The following is a 17,082-nucleotide window of genomic DNA, read 5'->3' on the forward strand; positions in this document are numbered from 1 at the left end:
ACCAACATGCCTTCCCCAGCTACCGCAGTCTGGTTTACGTGACTGTTATTGCGGCTCACGTTGCAGCCCTTGGCCGGCAACGCTTTCTTCAGGTCGCCACAACCGACACCAATCATCGTGGGGGTTCCTCCCCTCTCACCATCTATCGCTTCTTCTAGACACAGTGATGGGAGAAGGAGTTGGCAGCAGCGATGGAGCAGAGGAAGCAACGTCCACCAGGAAGAATCAATGGCGAGTGAGGGGGAAGTGGCCTGAAGAAAACGCTGTCCCCATGAGCTACAATGTGAGCCGCAACAACCAGATGGTGCGCTGGATGAAGGGCTCGCTGGTGCACCCTGTGAGTCGGGGATGGCGTCGAAGCCTAGGCTGGAAGCGGACGGGGATATGCAGGTTCATCCGCTACAACTATTACAAGGGTTTACTGTAGTGGAAAAACGTTGTTATCACATTCCAGGTGCTGTGTAATTGTGCAGAAGCTTAGGTGACTTAAGTCACTCTTGTAACTATTTTAATTAATATGAAATTTGATTCAAAGGAGAAACATCAATAATTAAAAAGGCAGGTATGAAATCAAGCAGCAAGTTGCAAGCTGAAATGAAATCCACTTTAGAAGGCATCAAACTAAATTGCTCAAAAATATTTCCTGAAAATCTTTTGACCTTCAATTCAGTTCTTAGCTGAGTACTTAAGTTTACACAAATTTAAAGTAACACAAATTTATAGGAACTATTTAATCCACATGCGTTTGGTGAAATTGTATTTTTATGATGATGCAGCAATTAAGTTTCTGACAGAAGTTCTTAGACAATTTGTTTGCTGTTAAGAGGAGATTTTCCTAACATTCGCCCTAAAAATAAGTTTTCAAAGGAAATATCTTGCCTGATCCCTGTAAACTTCACCTCGAATTAATGATTTCATCCAAAGTAGAGAATTTTAAAGATTTATGACGTTCAGACAAGGAATGGTGGAATCAGAACTCTAACTGATTAAAGACTGGGTGGGCACGGGGGTACAACTAGAAGAGCGGCTGCCTCACAGCACCAGAGACCCCAGGTTCAATCCTAACCTGGATTGTAGGTGAGTGGTTGAATTTGTGGGAAGTTGTTTAGAATGTAGGGCAAATAAAATAGTATTAGTAAAGGATTACTATAAATGGTTCATTGATGGTCAGCTCCAGGTCAGTAGACTGAGAGGCCTGTTTTGGTGCTGTATCTCGCTATGACTATAGATTTGTTGATCAGTAGCAACAATTACATCCAAAATATTTAAACTTTCTTTTGAAATTCATTTAACCTCAAATATAATTCACTGATCTATTAAAAAACCTCTGAATACAAGTTTATTTTGCATATTTGTTTGAAGTTCCTCCAGCACTTTTTTTTGCTTCTAACTTATGATTTTTGTGCTTTTTCTCTTCCTCCTAAAGTTATGTGTGCTGTGATGCAGCCCCGGGATTGCTGGAAATGAAAAGCTGATGACCTTCTTCACTTACATAGAAGATAGCATATGCCATTCAGCCCATTGTCATGCTACACCATTGAATCAGATCATTGATTTTGTTCATTAACCATTCTTCTGCCCACTTGCCCACCTGATTAAGATCCTGCTGTAACCGTTGATAACAATCTTTGTGGTTTGTACGATACCACTCACTTTAGAACCATCTATAAAATTACTAATCATACCTTGTATGTTCTCATCCATTCAGAAAAGTTAAACAAAAACATTGGACAACTACCCCACAACTCATGGGGACTTGAGGATGTGTTCTTAAACAGACTTGTCTGAATTTGACATAGATTTTATCTTCCATGCAAACATTCTTGAATCCTCAGTACAATACTCTTAAATACAGGTACATCATTGATTTTCCAGCACCCTTGGCTCCAGAGCTTTGCCAGATTACCCATTATGCCAGGTCAGAGGTCACAAAATAATAATTCGACAATACACCTCTAACCCAGTAATTATACCCCTTCCATGCCTCTAAACCACCACGGACTGCTAGAAACTTAAAGAATTTTAAATAACTCTTTAACAATTAACTCTTTCAGGACGGAGGCACACGTCCCAAAAGAGCGTTAGACACATGCAATGCTCTTATAATGTTTGCCTGGAAAATCGGTGGTGGACCTACATCAGGTTTTACTTGTATTTGCAAATTACAAATTGCAGTTGGCCCACTGCATTTTACATCACTTATATAACTTACATTTTGCTGGAGGAATCATAGCAGTTTATTTTTTTATCCAAACCAACTGTGGCAAACAACAAATCATTTACTGGTGAAAAGCACAAGCTGGAAGCTGGAGCCTTATGAGCATTTTCAAACGTATGGTGAACTTGCTGTGTATTAACGTCCCAAAGAGTTACAGTTCCACTGTCGTGGACACTTCCCAGCAAAGCTTTTTTAAAGATGGAATACTTCAGGTCTTGCACTGGCTGCAAAAGAAAAATAAAAATGAAAAGTTCACTTGTGGAAGAGAAAAGTATGAGCTCAAGTATCCAAAAACACAATACAATACCAATTTTGGTCATCTGACTTCAGTGGTTGGTAATCCATTAAGGAAAGTCCATTATAAAGGATGAGGTTTCCGAGTACTTACGAAGCACGTGATTAAATAGGCTGAAGTCAGCATGGTTTTGCGAAGGGGAGTTTAGCCTGACAACCTGTTGGAATTCTTTGATCCCATTGAATGGTGGTGCTGGCTCGAAGGGCCAAATGGCCTGCTCCTGCACCTATTGTCTATTGTCTTTGAGGAAGTTAATCGGAGGATAGACAAAGGAGTCAGTGGATGTTATTTATCTGGATTTTCAGAACGCCTTTGATAGATGCTGGAAGGATGCTGGAGTCAATTATTAAAGAGGCAATAATGGGGCATTTGGATAGCAGTAAAATGATTATTGACCAATCTTCTGGAATTTTTTGAGGATGTGACAAGTAAAATGGATGAAGGGGTGCCAGTGGATGTAGTGTATCTAGACTTTCAGAAAGCCTTTGATAAGGTCCCGCACGGGAGACTAGTGACCAAAATTAGAGCACATGGTATTGGGGGTAGGGTGTTGACATGGATAGAAAATTGGTTGGCACACAGGAAGCAAAGAGTAGGAGTGAACGTGTCCTTTTCAGAATGGCAGGCATTTGCGAGTGGAGTGCCGCAGGGCTCGGTGTTGGGGCCGCAACTGTTTACCATATATATTAATGATTTGGAAAATTGAATTAGGAGCAACACTAGCAAGTTTGCGGATGACAAAAAGCTGGGTGGCGGTGTGAACTGTGATGAGGATGTTAGGAGGTTGCAGGGAGACCTGGACAGGTTGAGTGAGTGGGCAGATGCGTGGCAGATGCAGTATAATATAGATAAATGTGAAGTTATCCACTTTGGCAGCAAAAAGAAGAGGGCAGATTATTATCTCAATGTGGTTAGGTTAGGCTAGGGGGAGGTGCAGCGAGACCTGGGCGTCCTTGTACACCAGTTACTGAAAGTTGGCGTGCAGGTACAGCAGGCAGTGAAGAATGTTGGCCTTCATAACAAGAGGATTTCAGTATAGGAGTATAGAGGTTATTTTGCAGTTGTATAGGGCTCTGGTGAGACTACATCTGTAGTATTGTGTCCAGTTTTGGTCTCTTAATTTGAGGAAGGACATCCTTGTGATTGAGGCAGTGCAGCGTAGGTTCACGAGATTGATCCCTGGGATGGCGGGACTGTCATATGAGGAAAGATTGAAAAGACTAGGCTTGTATTCACTGGAGTTTAGAAGGATGAGGGGGCATCTAATAGAAACATATAAAATTATAAAAGGACTGGACAAGCTAGATGCAGGAAAAATGTTTCCAATGTTGGGCGTGTCCAGAACAAGGGGCCACAGTCTTAGAATAAAGGGGAAACCATTTATGACTGAGGTGAGAAAAAACGTTTTCACCCAGAGAGTTGTGAATTTGTGGAATTCCCTGCCACAGAGGGCAGTGGAGGCCAAGTCACTGGATGGATTTAAGAGAGAGTTAGATAGAGCTCTAGGGGCTAGTGGAATCAAGAGATATGGGGAGAAGGCAGGCATGGGTTATTGATTAGGGACAATCAGCCATGATCACAACAAATGGCGGTGCTGGTTCGAAGGACCGAATGGCCTCCTCATGCACTTATTTTCTATGTTTCTATATGGTTCCGCATTTGAGGCTGCTAAAGAAGATGGGAGCCCATGGTGTTAGAGGGATGATACTAGCATGGATTGAATGGTGTCTGAATGGCAGAAAGCTTAGACTGGGAATAAGTGGGGCTTTTTCTGGTTGGCCGTCAGTGACTAACGGTCACTGCTGAATCGGTGCTGGGCCGTTACTCTTCATGTTCATATCAACAGGAGTCTGGAGAAGGACTAGGACAGGTTGGGAGGGTGGGCAAAAAAGTGGCAGATGGAATACAGCACAGCAAAGTGTAAGCTCATGCACTTTGGTAGTAGGAATAAAGATGTAACTATTTTCAAAAAGGGGAGAGGATTCAGAAATCGTACGTGCAAAAGGTTTTGGGAGTGCTGGTGCAGGATTCCCAAAAGGTTCATTTGCAAGTTGAATCGGTAGTAAGGAAGGCAAATTTGCTAAATAGTGAAAGGCCTGGATGTAGAGATGATGTTTGCACTAGTGGCAGTGTCTGGAACCACGGTGCCTCAGAATAAAAGGACGTACCTTTAGGAAGGAGATGAGGAGGAATTTCTTTAGTCAGAGGGTGGTGAATCTGTGGAATTCATTGCCACAGACAGTAGTGGAGGCCAAGTCATTGGGTGTTTTTAAGGTGGAGATTGACAGATACTTGATTGGTACAGGCTTCAAGGGTTATGGGGAGGAGGTACGAGAATGAGGTTAAGAGGGAAAGTTAGATCAGCCATGATTGGTGAAGTAGATTCAATGGACCGAATAGCTTACTCTGTCATGAATTGAAACTCTCCAAATTAACCACTTATAGAAACGACAAGTTTTGTTGGGACAAAACAATACTTCATAAATCAGAAATTAAGACTAAAGAGAAATAGTATTTTGCTACATTCTTAATCTTACTAATCTAACAAGCATTCAACATTATACAATTATCAAGTAATCATTTAGAGAACAAAGGATAAATACTGCATTAGTTCCAATATAATGATAGATTTTCCTGCAGATTTTCCAGGATCAATACTCAGGCATTTTTGTTGGAAACAATTAAGAGGTAAATATGTAAGAAGGAACTGCAGATGCTGGCTTATATCAAATAGACACACAATACTAGAGTTGCAGGAAGATTGTTCCTGATGTTGGGGAAGTCCAGGACAAGGGGTCACAGTTTAAGGATAAAGGGGAAATCCTTCAGGACCGAGATGAGAAAAACATTTTTCACACAGAGAGTGGTGAATCTCTGGAACTCTCTGCCACAGAAGGTAGTTGAGGCCAGTTCATTGGCTATATTTAAGAGGGAGTTATATGTGGCCCTTGTGGCTAAAGGGATCAGGGGGTATGGAGAGAAGGCAGGTACAGGATACTGAGTTGGTATTGAATGGCGGTGCAGGCTCGAAGGGCCGAATGGCCTACTCCTGCACGTATTTTCTATATTTCTAACTGTTGTCGCTAGACAAAGGTAAAGGTGTTTATTTGAACTTGAACACAGCTATTCTGGTATTTATTAATAAGGGTGTGGAGAAGCAGAAAGGTTAGCTGAATACATTTTTGTATTTGATTAAGCAATACTTATCTTTTGCACTTGAGTAAATGGCAACATATAAACAATAATGTACAAGAATGCAGCTGTCAGAATTATAGGTTGCAGTATTCACTATTATAAGGAGAGCAATCAGAAGAATCTAACTCTCCTTCCTAACCTCTGCACAATATATTAATGGAGGCAAATGGACTTGAAGAGTAGAAACAAATAATTCTTTAGGAGACAGAAATGAAAACAGTTCACTTTTTCATAACAGACCAATATCAAGTGAAAAAGATAAGGTGCTGGAGTAACTCATCAGGTCAGCCAGCATCTCTGATGAACATATATAGGTGTGGAAGAAAATATTAATATCCTTTCTTACTTAATTTTATTTGGAATTGAACAAGGTAACGAAAGGGTGTTTGGATGTGGCAATTGGCATCTCTCGTTGACCAGGTGTAGAAGAGGTTCGTGGGAATCGGCAAAATAAGATTAGACCGATGACCTTTTGTCTAGGAATGTGGTGAAGGGTGGATGGTAAATGTAAACATGAAATAGTAGACGGAAATAAGGAAGCTTGTTTCTCTCAGCGGTGTGTTGCAGTAGACCACCCGCGCCCCCTACCGCTGGACAGACAGGGCACGTACGTGAGGATGCTCTTCATTGACTGTAGCTCTGCATTCAATACGGTCATCCCCACCAAGCTCACCACCAAACTCTACCAGCTAGGCCTCAGCTCGCCGATCCTGAACTTTCTGACGGAGCGACCGGAGGCAGTGAGACTGGGCCCGCACCTGTCCTCCACCATCACCCTGAGCACCGGCACACCACAGGGTTGTGTACTAAGCCCCATGCTCTACTCCCTCGCACTCACGACTGTGTTCCTGCATACGACACCAACACCATCGTGAAGTTTGCAGACGACACGACAGTGATTGGGCTGATCACCAACGGTGATGAAACAAAATACAGAGCGGAGGTGCAGAACCTGGCGGACTGGTGCGCACGTAACAACTTGTAACTAAACACCTTCAAGACCAAGGAGCTGATTATTGACTTCAGGAGGTCCCATAATGGAGAATACGCCCCAATCTCCACTTACAGGGACAGTGTGGAGTGTCCAGCTTTAAGTTTCTGAGCACTCACATTTCTGAGGACCTCACATGGTCCACCAACACCGCTGCGCTGGTCAAGAAGGCACAGCAACGACTGTTCTTCCTGAGGACATTAAAAATGACTGGTCTGCCCCAACAGTTGCTAACAACGTTCTACCGCTGCACCACAGAGAGCATATTAACGTATGGCATCTCTGTGTGGTATCTCAGCTGCACGGAGGCGGAGAGGAGAGCTCTTCAGCTCGTCGTCCACAGAGCGCAGAGGATCATTGGGACACAGCTACCAGCCTTGGAGGGCATCTACCATACACGGTGCCTCAGGAAGGCCGTCAGCATCCATGAAGACTCCTCACACCCTTGTAACGGACTGTTCGAAATACTTCCCTCCGGCAGACGTTATAAGGCCTTCTACGCCCGAACCTCCAGACTCAGAAACAGCTTTATTCCCAGAGCTATAGCGGCTCTGAACCGGCCCTGCTGAGTGCCCCCCATCCCCCCTGGACTGTCTCCCTCGGATGGTCACGTCACACAGCTTATTTATTTATTTTACTCTTCTTTTACATCGGTTGGAAGCTGCATACTAAATCTCGTTGCACTGACGTGCAATGACAATAAAATATATTATTATTATTATTATTAGTAGCGTAGATACGTTGTGGTAAATGGGGGGCTTATGATTGGCTCAGAGAGAAGATGGAGGCGCGGTCCATCTAAAAGGTGAGATAGAATAATGTCAAGATCCCCTTGCATTGTGTTTGACGTGTATTAACCATCTGTTGTTGAATAAGATTGACATAAACAAAAAAGTATGCTATGTAATGACTCATGAAATTTGCAGTATTTGTAAACTTGTCCGCAGCATGACATTGTAAAGCAACGTAGCATGAAAGCCAAACTGCAACAAACACTACACGACTCTCATCTTGTCCAGTTCATCATGACAATGATGGAGAACCGCCGTTCTTCATATGCCTGAATGGTCAGAACAGCCGTTGGAGACGCCACAAGAATGCTCCACCACAGGGCAGTGTCCTTGCCCCAATGCTGTTCAATGTATACACCAATGACCAACCCATCACCCAGAAAACCAGGTCATTTCTGTATGTCGATGACTTATGCATCGCAACGCAATCCTCAAACTTCAGCCAGATTGAGACCGTACCAGAGGCTGACAATAGACAATAGGTGCAGGGTTAGGCCATTCGACCCTTCAAGCCAGCACCGTCATTCAATGTGATCATGGCTGATCATCCCCAATCAGTACCCCGTTCCTGCCTTCTCCCCATATCCCAACTCCGCTATTTTTAAGAGCCCTATCTAGCTCTCTCTTGAAAGCATCCAGAGAACCTGCCTCCACCGCCCTCTGACGCAGAGAATTCCACAGACTTACCACTCTCTGTGAGAAATAGTGTTTCCTAGTCTCCGTTCTAAATGGCTTACACCTTCTTCTTAAACTGTGGTCCCTGGTTCTGGACTCCCCCAACATCGGGAACCTGTTTCCTGCCTCTAGCGTGTCCAAGCCCTTAACAATCTTATATGTTTCAATGAGATCCCTCTCATCCTTCTAAACTCCAGAGTATACAAGCCTAGCTGCTCCATTCTCTCAGCATATGACAGTCCCGCCATCCCGGAAATTAACCTTGTAAACCTACGCTGCACTCCCTCAATAGTAAGAATGTCCTTCCTCAAATTAGGGGACCAAAACTGCACACAATACTCCAGTCTCACTAGGGCTCTGTACAACTGCAGAAGGACCTCTTTGCTCCTATATTCAATTCCTCTTGTTATAAGGGCCAACATGCCATTCACTTTCTTCACTGCCTGCTGTACCTGCATGCTTACTTTCATAGACTGATGTACAAAGACCCCCAGATCCCGTTGTACTTCCCCTTTTCCCAATTTGATGCCATTTAGATAGTAATCTGCCTTCCTGTTTTTGCTACCAAAGTGGATAACCTCACATTTATCCGCATTAAACTTCATCTACCATGCATCTGCCCACTCCCCCCAACCTGTCCATGTCACCCTGCATTCTCATAGCATCCTCCTCACAGTTCACACTGCCTCCCAGCTTTGTGTCATCTGCAAATTTGCTAATGTTACTTTGAATCCCTTCATCCAGATCATTGATGTATATTGTAAATAGCTGCGGTCCCAGCACCGGAGCCTTGCAGTACCCCACTAGTCACTGCCTGTCATTCTGAAAGGGACCCGTTAATCCCTACTCTTTGTTTCTGCCAACCACTTCTCTATCCGTGTCAGCACTCTACCCCCAATACCATGTGCCCTAATTTTGCCCACTAATCTCCTATGTGGGACCTTATCAAATGCTTTCTGAAAGTCCAGGTACACCATATCCACTGGCCCTCTCTTGTCCATTTTCCTAGTTACATCTTCAAAAAATTCCAGAAGATTAGTCAAGCATGATTTCCCCTTCGTAAATCCATGCTGACTCGGACCGATCCTGTTACTGCTATCCAAATTATCGGCTATCATCTTCCCCACCACCGATGTCAGGCTAACTGGTCTATAATTCCCTGTTTTCTCTCTCCCGCCTTTCTTAAAAAGTGAGACAACATTAGCTACCCTCCAATCCACAGGAACTGATCCTGAGTCTATAGAATATTGGAAAATTATCACCAATGCATCCACGATTTCTTGAGCCACTTGTTGAGCATGTTGAAATCTCCCATAAAACAACTACTGCCATACCTTTGCTACATGCCAATTTTAACTCCTGATTCAACTTGCACCCTATGTCCAGGCTACTGTTTGGGGGCCTGTAGATTAGTCCCATTAGTGTCTTTTTACCCTTACAATTCCTGAGTTCTATCCATACTGACTCCACATCTCCTGTTTCAATGTCACCCTTTGCAAGAGACTGAATTTCATTCCTCTCCAATAGGGCAACCCCACCCCCTCTGCCCACCCATCTGTCTTTTCGATAGGAGGTTTACCCTTGAATATTCAGTTCCCAGCCCTGGCCCTCTTGCAGCCATGTCTCAGTAATTCCCACAACATCATACTTGCCAGTTTCTAACTGAGCCTCAAGCTCGTCCACTTTATTCCTTATACTTCACGTATCCATATACAGCACTTTGACCTCCGTATTCACTTCCCCCCTCGCACCGCTCGCAATTGGCCCTGACCTTATTCTGTTGTCCATTCTCGAGCTTTCCTTCCCATTAATTCGAGAATCTTTTGTCATTTTTCCTGTACCCCCTTCAACTCAAACATACTACCAACAGAACTCCTTAAGCCCAAACCCAACAATAACACAAAGTGCAGCTTTCCACCTCCGGAACCGGGATGTGAAATGTCAACTGCAGGTGTGATGGAATGATGTCCAGTGGTACACTGCAAAGTCCCAAAGTACCTACGTGTCGTCCTCGATCGCATGTTATCACATCGCCAACATGTTGAGAAAACCAAGGCAAATGTCAACACCCGGAACAATGTCATCGAAAAATTGCAAACAGCTCATTTGGAAGTGACCCAACAACAATCCGTACTGCAGCCCTGGCGCTCTGTTTCTCAGTGGCAGAATATGCAAGCCCCTTCTAGAGCCGCTCTAAACATGCACGTAAGGTGGACTCTGCATTACACTGCCTGCAGGAAAACCACAGGATGCCTGAAGCCGACAAAGGTTGAACATCTGTACGAGCTGGCTGGCATCGACGAACCATCTCGAAGACATGATCGGGCAGCTGCAGTAGAACGCTTCATTGCGGACACAGACCCCCGCCACCCCTTGCACAATCACCAACATGCCAAGAAATGCCTGAAGAGTCAGAACAGCTTCATGGAACTAGAGCCAACCGTACCAGGCACCAAAACCAAACAACAGATGGCACCAGGACACCACCTGCCTTACACTACCTGGAAAGCCCTAAACCGCCTCCACACTGGAGTGGGACGTTGCGCTCAACCTGAAGAAGTGGGGACCCTCGAACTCTGACAAGTGCAACTGTGGAGAGGTACAGACAATGGCCCACCTACTGACTTGCAGCGGAGAGGCATGCACTGCAGACGATCTCTGCAGAGGCACAGATGTGGCACTGGCTGTGGCAAAGCGATGGCAGAACGTTGTCTGACACACAAGTGAGCGAATTAATCAATTAATCGGTACCCATGTAGTAGATAGTATATTTTTGTATAGTTGTATCTAACAAAAAACAAAAGATGTTTACTGCACAGTATAACTGTCGGCTAATTTGCTATTGAGGGAATGCAGCTTAGGTTTACAAGGTTAATTCCCGGGATGGCGGGACTGTCATATGCTGAGAGAATGGAGCAGCTGGGCTTGTACACTCTGGAGTTTAGAAGGATGAGAGGGTATCTCATTGAAACATATAAGATTGTGAAGGGCTTGGACACGCTAGAGGCAGGAAACATGTTCCCGATGTTGGGGGAGTCCAGAACCAGGGGTCACAGTTTAAGAATAAGGAGTAAGCCATTTAGAACGGAGACGAGGAAACACTTTTTCGCACAGAGAGTGGTGATTCTGTGGAATTCTCTGCTTCAGAGGGCAGTGGAGGCAGGTTCTCTGGATGATTTCAAGAGAGAGCTAGATAGGGCTCTTAAAAATAGCGGAGTCAGCGGATATGGGGAGAAGGCAGGAACGGAGTACTGATTGGAGATGATCAGCCATGATCACACTGAATGGCCTGCTCCTGCACCTATTGTCTATTAATTCTGTTGTGAAGTCAGAGAACTGGTGAGCTGTTAACTGCCGCATCTCTCCATGATATCATGCAATAAAGTCTGTTGAAGCAAACCTGCGAAGTCTCCAGTTTTCATTTTACTTTAATTATCCATCTAAATCAATTTCTTCCACAGAATTTGGCTTGGTCGGCAGGATCCCAATTGTAATGGGATTCAAACAAATACAAATGGGAAATAAAAGAGAATGATAAAACCAAAAGGGGGACAGGAGGGCTTCCCAGAGAGAAGGGAGAGCCCCCGGGCAACCTAGCTTATCCGGCTGGTGACTCACACTGAGCCAAGAGGCCTGTGGGTTGAGGCGAAATAGCGGAGAAGATAAGTGTAGATGGGTCATGCATGCAACCTATAATGTAGTTACCTCATCACCACTAACCACGCCCCATCATATTAGTATAACTGTAGTATCCTCCCTTTGTTCCTCCCACTAGGTCCCAGTACGCCTGAAGGCTGGATGCAGTCAGTGCTGGGACGTGTGTGCCATGTGCTATAATAAACTACCAGTAAAGGTTACAGTGTGTCAGCTATCACTCCTTTACATGGCGTCAGAAGTTTAAACTCGCGCTTCCCGTTTACCGGTTTTCATTTATTTTGTCCCCGTTAGTGCCCAGTGTTGGGTTTCCCTTGACATGGCATCCTCATGCCGAAAGCCATCTCCCCTTGTCTTCGACGCTGACATTGCGGAGCGATGGTCGACTTTTGTGATGGACTACACTCACTACGTCAATATTGCGCACCGGAACGACCCAGCCGCGGTCAAAGCATCACTCCTGCTCAACCTGGCTGGTCCCGACGCAATGAAGAGAGCTCAAGCCTTTGTCTACGAACCAGCAGTCCTGGATGACAACGAGCAGCCGGTCGAGCCAGCTGAATCGGCCGACGACCCGGTATGTCTTTTGCGCAAGTTCGCGGAGATATGTGACCTGCCCTCCAACCGTATACTGGAGCAGGCCAGGTTCTTCTCACGCAAGCAACAGCCGGATGAACCTGTTGAGTGCTTCATCGCCGACCTGCGACACCTTGCCCAGCGGTGCCGATTTGAAACCATGCGCGACCAGCTCACCAGAGACATTCTCGTCACTGGCATGATTGATCAGAAGCTACGTGCCGACCTGCTGCAACGGCCTGACCTAACCCTGACTCAGGCAATGCATGCGTGCCGCATTGCCGAAGTGGTCACCCCTCCGCATGGGCAGAGGGGGTCTGACAGCCGAGCCATAAATCTAACTGGTGTTGCTGGACAACGTCGTATGAGGGACAACTTTCGCCCTCCACCGCGGCCCGTTCGTACATCCCGGGACCCGAGATCTAAAAAGTGTCCAAACTGCAATTACGTGCACTCCACAGAATCACAGTGCCCAGCCCTTGGGAAGACCTGCAATTTCTGCGGGAGAAGGAACCATTTTGCAGCTGCCTGCCGGTCCCGTGGGAAAGTGCCCTCAGCTCCCAGACAACTCCTAAACAACCTTCTGCAAGTTGATAGCGAGATGGATTCTCAGTCCTCTGTTGACGCTGCCCCCGACTCTGAGCTCAGCTATTCCACGGGAGATGTAAGTATTTACACTCTCCTCCACAGCCGATCTCGCCTCCCTGATCCTTCTGTGAATATAACTGTAAACAACAAGTCCTTCTCTGCTAAGCTGGACACGGGGGCGAAAGTGAACGTAATGTCAACAAAGCTGTTCCACCAGATAAGGAAGAATGAGCTGCTGATTGCAGATCGCTCTGTTTTGCGTGCATATGGGGGAGAGGAACTAACACCTGTGGGGAGGGCGACCTTCCACTGCGTGCTGCAGAAATCTTCCCAGGACCTGTCTTTCTTTATTCTGGACAGTGACTGTGTGACGTTGCTGAGCAACCAGGCATGCCAGGATCTTGGTCTGGTGTCGTTTGACCATACGGTCCACGAGGTGCAAGCTGTGATGGATCCACTATCCGAGTACCCAGACTTGTTTGACGACAAGTTGGGGAAGCTGCCGTTGGTGTACAAGATCGTGACTGACCCATCTGTGGTGCCTGTGATCCGTCCACCCCATAGGGTGTCGTTCGCAATGAAGGGCAAGGTGGAGAGTATGCTGAAAGACATGGTCAACATGGGAGTGCTGGAGGCTGTCAGCGATCCAACCGAATGGGTCTCCACCATGGTTGCCATGTTGAAGAAAGGAAAAAATGAGATACGGGTATGCATCAAACCCAAGGACTTGAATATGGCGATTAAACGGCCCCACTACCCCATGAGGACTGTCGAAGATATTGCCGCCCAGGTGGGACAAGCCACAGTGTTCTCCGTCCTCGATGCCATAAGTTCGTTCTGGCAGATACCCCTGGACAAACGCTCCACGGACCTGACCACGTTCAGCACGCCCTTCGGCAGGTTTAAGGTTTTGCGGATGCCGTTCGGCATCAACTCCGCCAGCGAGGTATTTCAACGTTCAATGGAACAATTGTTTGCAGGTCTGCCCTGCGCGATCATTGTGGACGACATACTGGTCTATGGGAGGGATGTGGCCGAACATGACCGCAACCTCCGACTGAAGCTTAATCGGTCAAAGTGCAAGTGCAAGTTCCGGGTGCCTGAGGTCACATATGTTGGCCACATCTTCACGGCCCAAGGGTTGAAGCCAGACCCGCAAAAGACCAGCGCCATCTCAGAGCTGCCCGCCCCGACAGACGTTGTCAGTCTGCAGCGTTTCCTGGGTATGGTGAATTACCTGGGGAAGTTTATCCCCCACCTCAGCGAATTGAGCGCACCCCTGAGACAGCTCACTAAAAAGGACATTGCCTGGGCATGGTTTCCACACCACCAGCAGGCGTTCGACCTGCTAAAGACGAGGCTGGTCAGCACACCTACCCTGAAGTTCTTTGATCTACGGCGCCCGATCGTGGTCACTTGCGACGCCTCTCACTTTGGACTGGGTGCTGCCTGCCTGCAACCCCACGCTGATGACTCGCTGCTGCCCATCTCCTATGCCTCTAGGACCATGACGGACACAGAGCAGCGCTATGCTCAGATAGAGAAGGAGCTGCTGGCGGTGGTTTTCGCGTGTTCGAAGTTCAAGGACTTCCTATTTGGCACCAGGTTCACCGTTGAGACGGATCACCAGCCACTGGTAACGATACTGAACAAACCTATACACTGTGCTCCAGCCAGGCTACAGCGGATGATGCTGCAGCTACAGCGCTTTGACTTTAAAATCATATATAAGAGGGGCACCGAGATGCATGTTGCTGATGCGCTGTCCCGGGCCCCCCGGGCCTCCTGCAACCGGCACCCCTTCGAGCAGTCGGACTTACAGGTACTGAACGTTAACTTCGTCCCTTCTCAGCAACTACAGTGCTTGGTTGCACATACCGCAAACGACCCCGACCTGCAGCAGCTTGCTGCTGTCATCAAGCGCGGGTGGCCCACCAAACGGAATTCGTTGCCTGCTAGCGTCCACCCCTATTTTTTGGTCCGCGATGAGTTGGTCCTCCGGGACGGCATTATTATCAAAGGACACAAAGTGGTCGTCCCTGCCTCGCTGCATGGCTTGTATTTTGACGTCGCCCACATGGGGCATCCCGGGGCAGATGCCACTATCTCGCATGCCCAGGAACAGTACTACTGGCCGGCCATGGCTAAGTACATCCAGGCCAGGGTGGATTCCTGTCCGGACTGTAACTCTCTTGCCCCGCATCAGCAAAGACAGCCGCTTTTGCAGCAGCCTGCCCCTGACATGCCCTGGTCTTCTCTGGCTGCCGATATTTTCGACTGGCGTGGGAAGCAATACCTTGTGCTAGTAGACTCTTACTCAAATTGGTTCGAGGTGGACCTCCTCCCTGCCATCACCTCCGAGATGGTGATCAGCAAACTTCGCCGTCACTTTGCCACGTTTGGTTCCCCTGTCCGGCTGCAGACAGACAACGGACGCCAGTTCACCAGCGCCGAATTTCGTGCGTTTGCTGCAAAGTGGCACTTTAATCATTTCACCAGCAGCCCGGAGTACCCGCAGAGTAATGGTCTAGCTGAACGGGCGGTCCGCAGCGCTAAGCACCTGCTTGAACAAACCCGCCTCTCGAACGGGGATTTCTATCAGGGTCTCCTGAACCTTCGGAACATTTCCAGAGACAGTACCATGGGATCCCCTGCCCAGCGACTCATGTCCCGTGTTGTCCGCCCTCCGATGCCTATTGCCCAGCAGTCCCTGATGCCCAAAGTCCTGCAGCCTGCTTATGTCCAGCAACGTATTGCCCAGAAGCACGAAATCCAGCGCCGCTCGCATGACAAATCCTGCCGCCCTCTTTCGCCACTGATGCCTGGACAGGTCGTCCGTTTACAGACGCCCACCGGCTACTCCCGACTTGCCACCGTCGTCGGGTTTGACAGCGCGCCACGGTCCTACCTCGTGGATTTTGATGGGACTGTATACCGACGCAGCCGCCAGCACCTGTTGGCGGTTAACGAGCCCAAACCACCTCCTGCGATTCCGTATACCCCTCCGTCGCGTGTCGAGCCTTCTTCCACTAACGTACCCTCTGCTCCCTGCATGCCACGGTCGGTCCTTTTGCCTCGGGTACCCCCCCCTGCTCCTCCCGGTTTTGCTCCTCAGGCTCTGTTGTCCCCTGCAAGGTCTTCTCTTTCTCCCACTTCTGCTCATTCTACCCCCTTCTGTTTCACCTGGCTCACCCGTGCCTCTCCGTTCCCCCTGCAAGCTGGGTTCTCCGCCCACCTTCTCTCCCCGTCCTGTTTCTGTTCCTGTCCCTCCTCCTCTTCTTTCGGGTGGGGAGGGTGAAGGTGCGGTGCGCACTCGCTCGGGTCGGATTGTAAAACCTCCGGCTCGCTACGGAGAGTATGCTTAGCTTTGCAGGTACTGTATAACAAACCTGCCATTGTTGTAACTTGTTTAAATTGTAAGGGGAAGGATGTAGATGGGTCATGCATGCAACCTATAATGTAGTTACCTCATCACCACTAACCACGCCCCATCATATTAGTATAACTGTAGTATCCTCCCTTTGTTCCTCCCACTAGGTCCCAGTACGCCTGAAGGCTGGATGCAGTCAGTGCTGGGACGTGTGTGCCATGTGCTATAATAAACTACCAGTAAAGGTTACAGTGTGTCAGCTATCACTCCTTTACAATAAGTTTACTCACGCTGGGCGTAGAAGATAAATTGAAGCAGGTGCTGTAAAGAAGCTGCCATAGAAATTGAAAGGTGACTTTGAGGTTTGCGATGGAGTAAAACCGGTGCGCAAACTGTGAATAGTATATTATAAGACCTTGTCCGCAGAAACCTAACTTTTGTTTTGTCAGAATTGTGAAAAGAATATGGGAGACAACAGTAGTCGATCGGAGAAATCGGACCCTACTGATAGAGAGGTAGAAGGAAAAAAACAGGTGGACAAGGAGGGAAAGATGCAGATCTGAGAGAACATTGCCCAGGTGATAAAAAAGACCAAAAGGTAGGAGATCCCATTGTTCCACTGGGATTGCCAGCAGATGTGGTAATAACAAAGAACGGAGATGACCAATGTGTGGTAAATGTTTGTGGTAATCTATCTGATCGATCGATTGTAGTTTGGCCAGATGGGGG

General features: G+C 47.2%; 1 protein-coding gene across 2 annotated transcripts in view; it reads right to left on the reverse strand.

Moving 5' to 3' along the window:
- nedd1 (NEDD1 gamma-tubulin ring complex targeting factor) overlaps positions 1–17,082 on the reverse strand; it is a 96,148-nt gene that overhangs the window by 30,986 nt on the left and 48,080 nt on the right. For both annotated transcript variants that reach the window (XM_033039380.1, XM_033039378.1), the window contains exon 6: positions 2,213–2,442. In XM_033039380.1, coding sequence (XP_032895271.1) covers positions 2,213–2,442 — 230 coding nt within the window. The remainder of the gene's footprint in view (positions 1–2,212; positions 2,443–17,082) is intronic.

The sequence above is a fragment of the Amblyraja radiata genome, chromosome 21, assembly GCF_010909765.2.
Source record: "Amblyraja radiata isolate CabotCenter1 chromosome 21, sAmbRad1.1.pri, whole genome shotgun sequence".
Lineage (NCBI taxonomy): Eukaryota > Metazoa > Chordata > Chondrichthyes > Rajiformes > Rajidae > Amblyraja > Amblyraja radiata.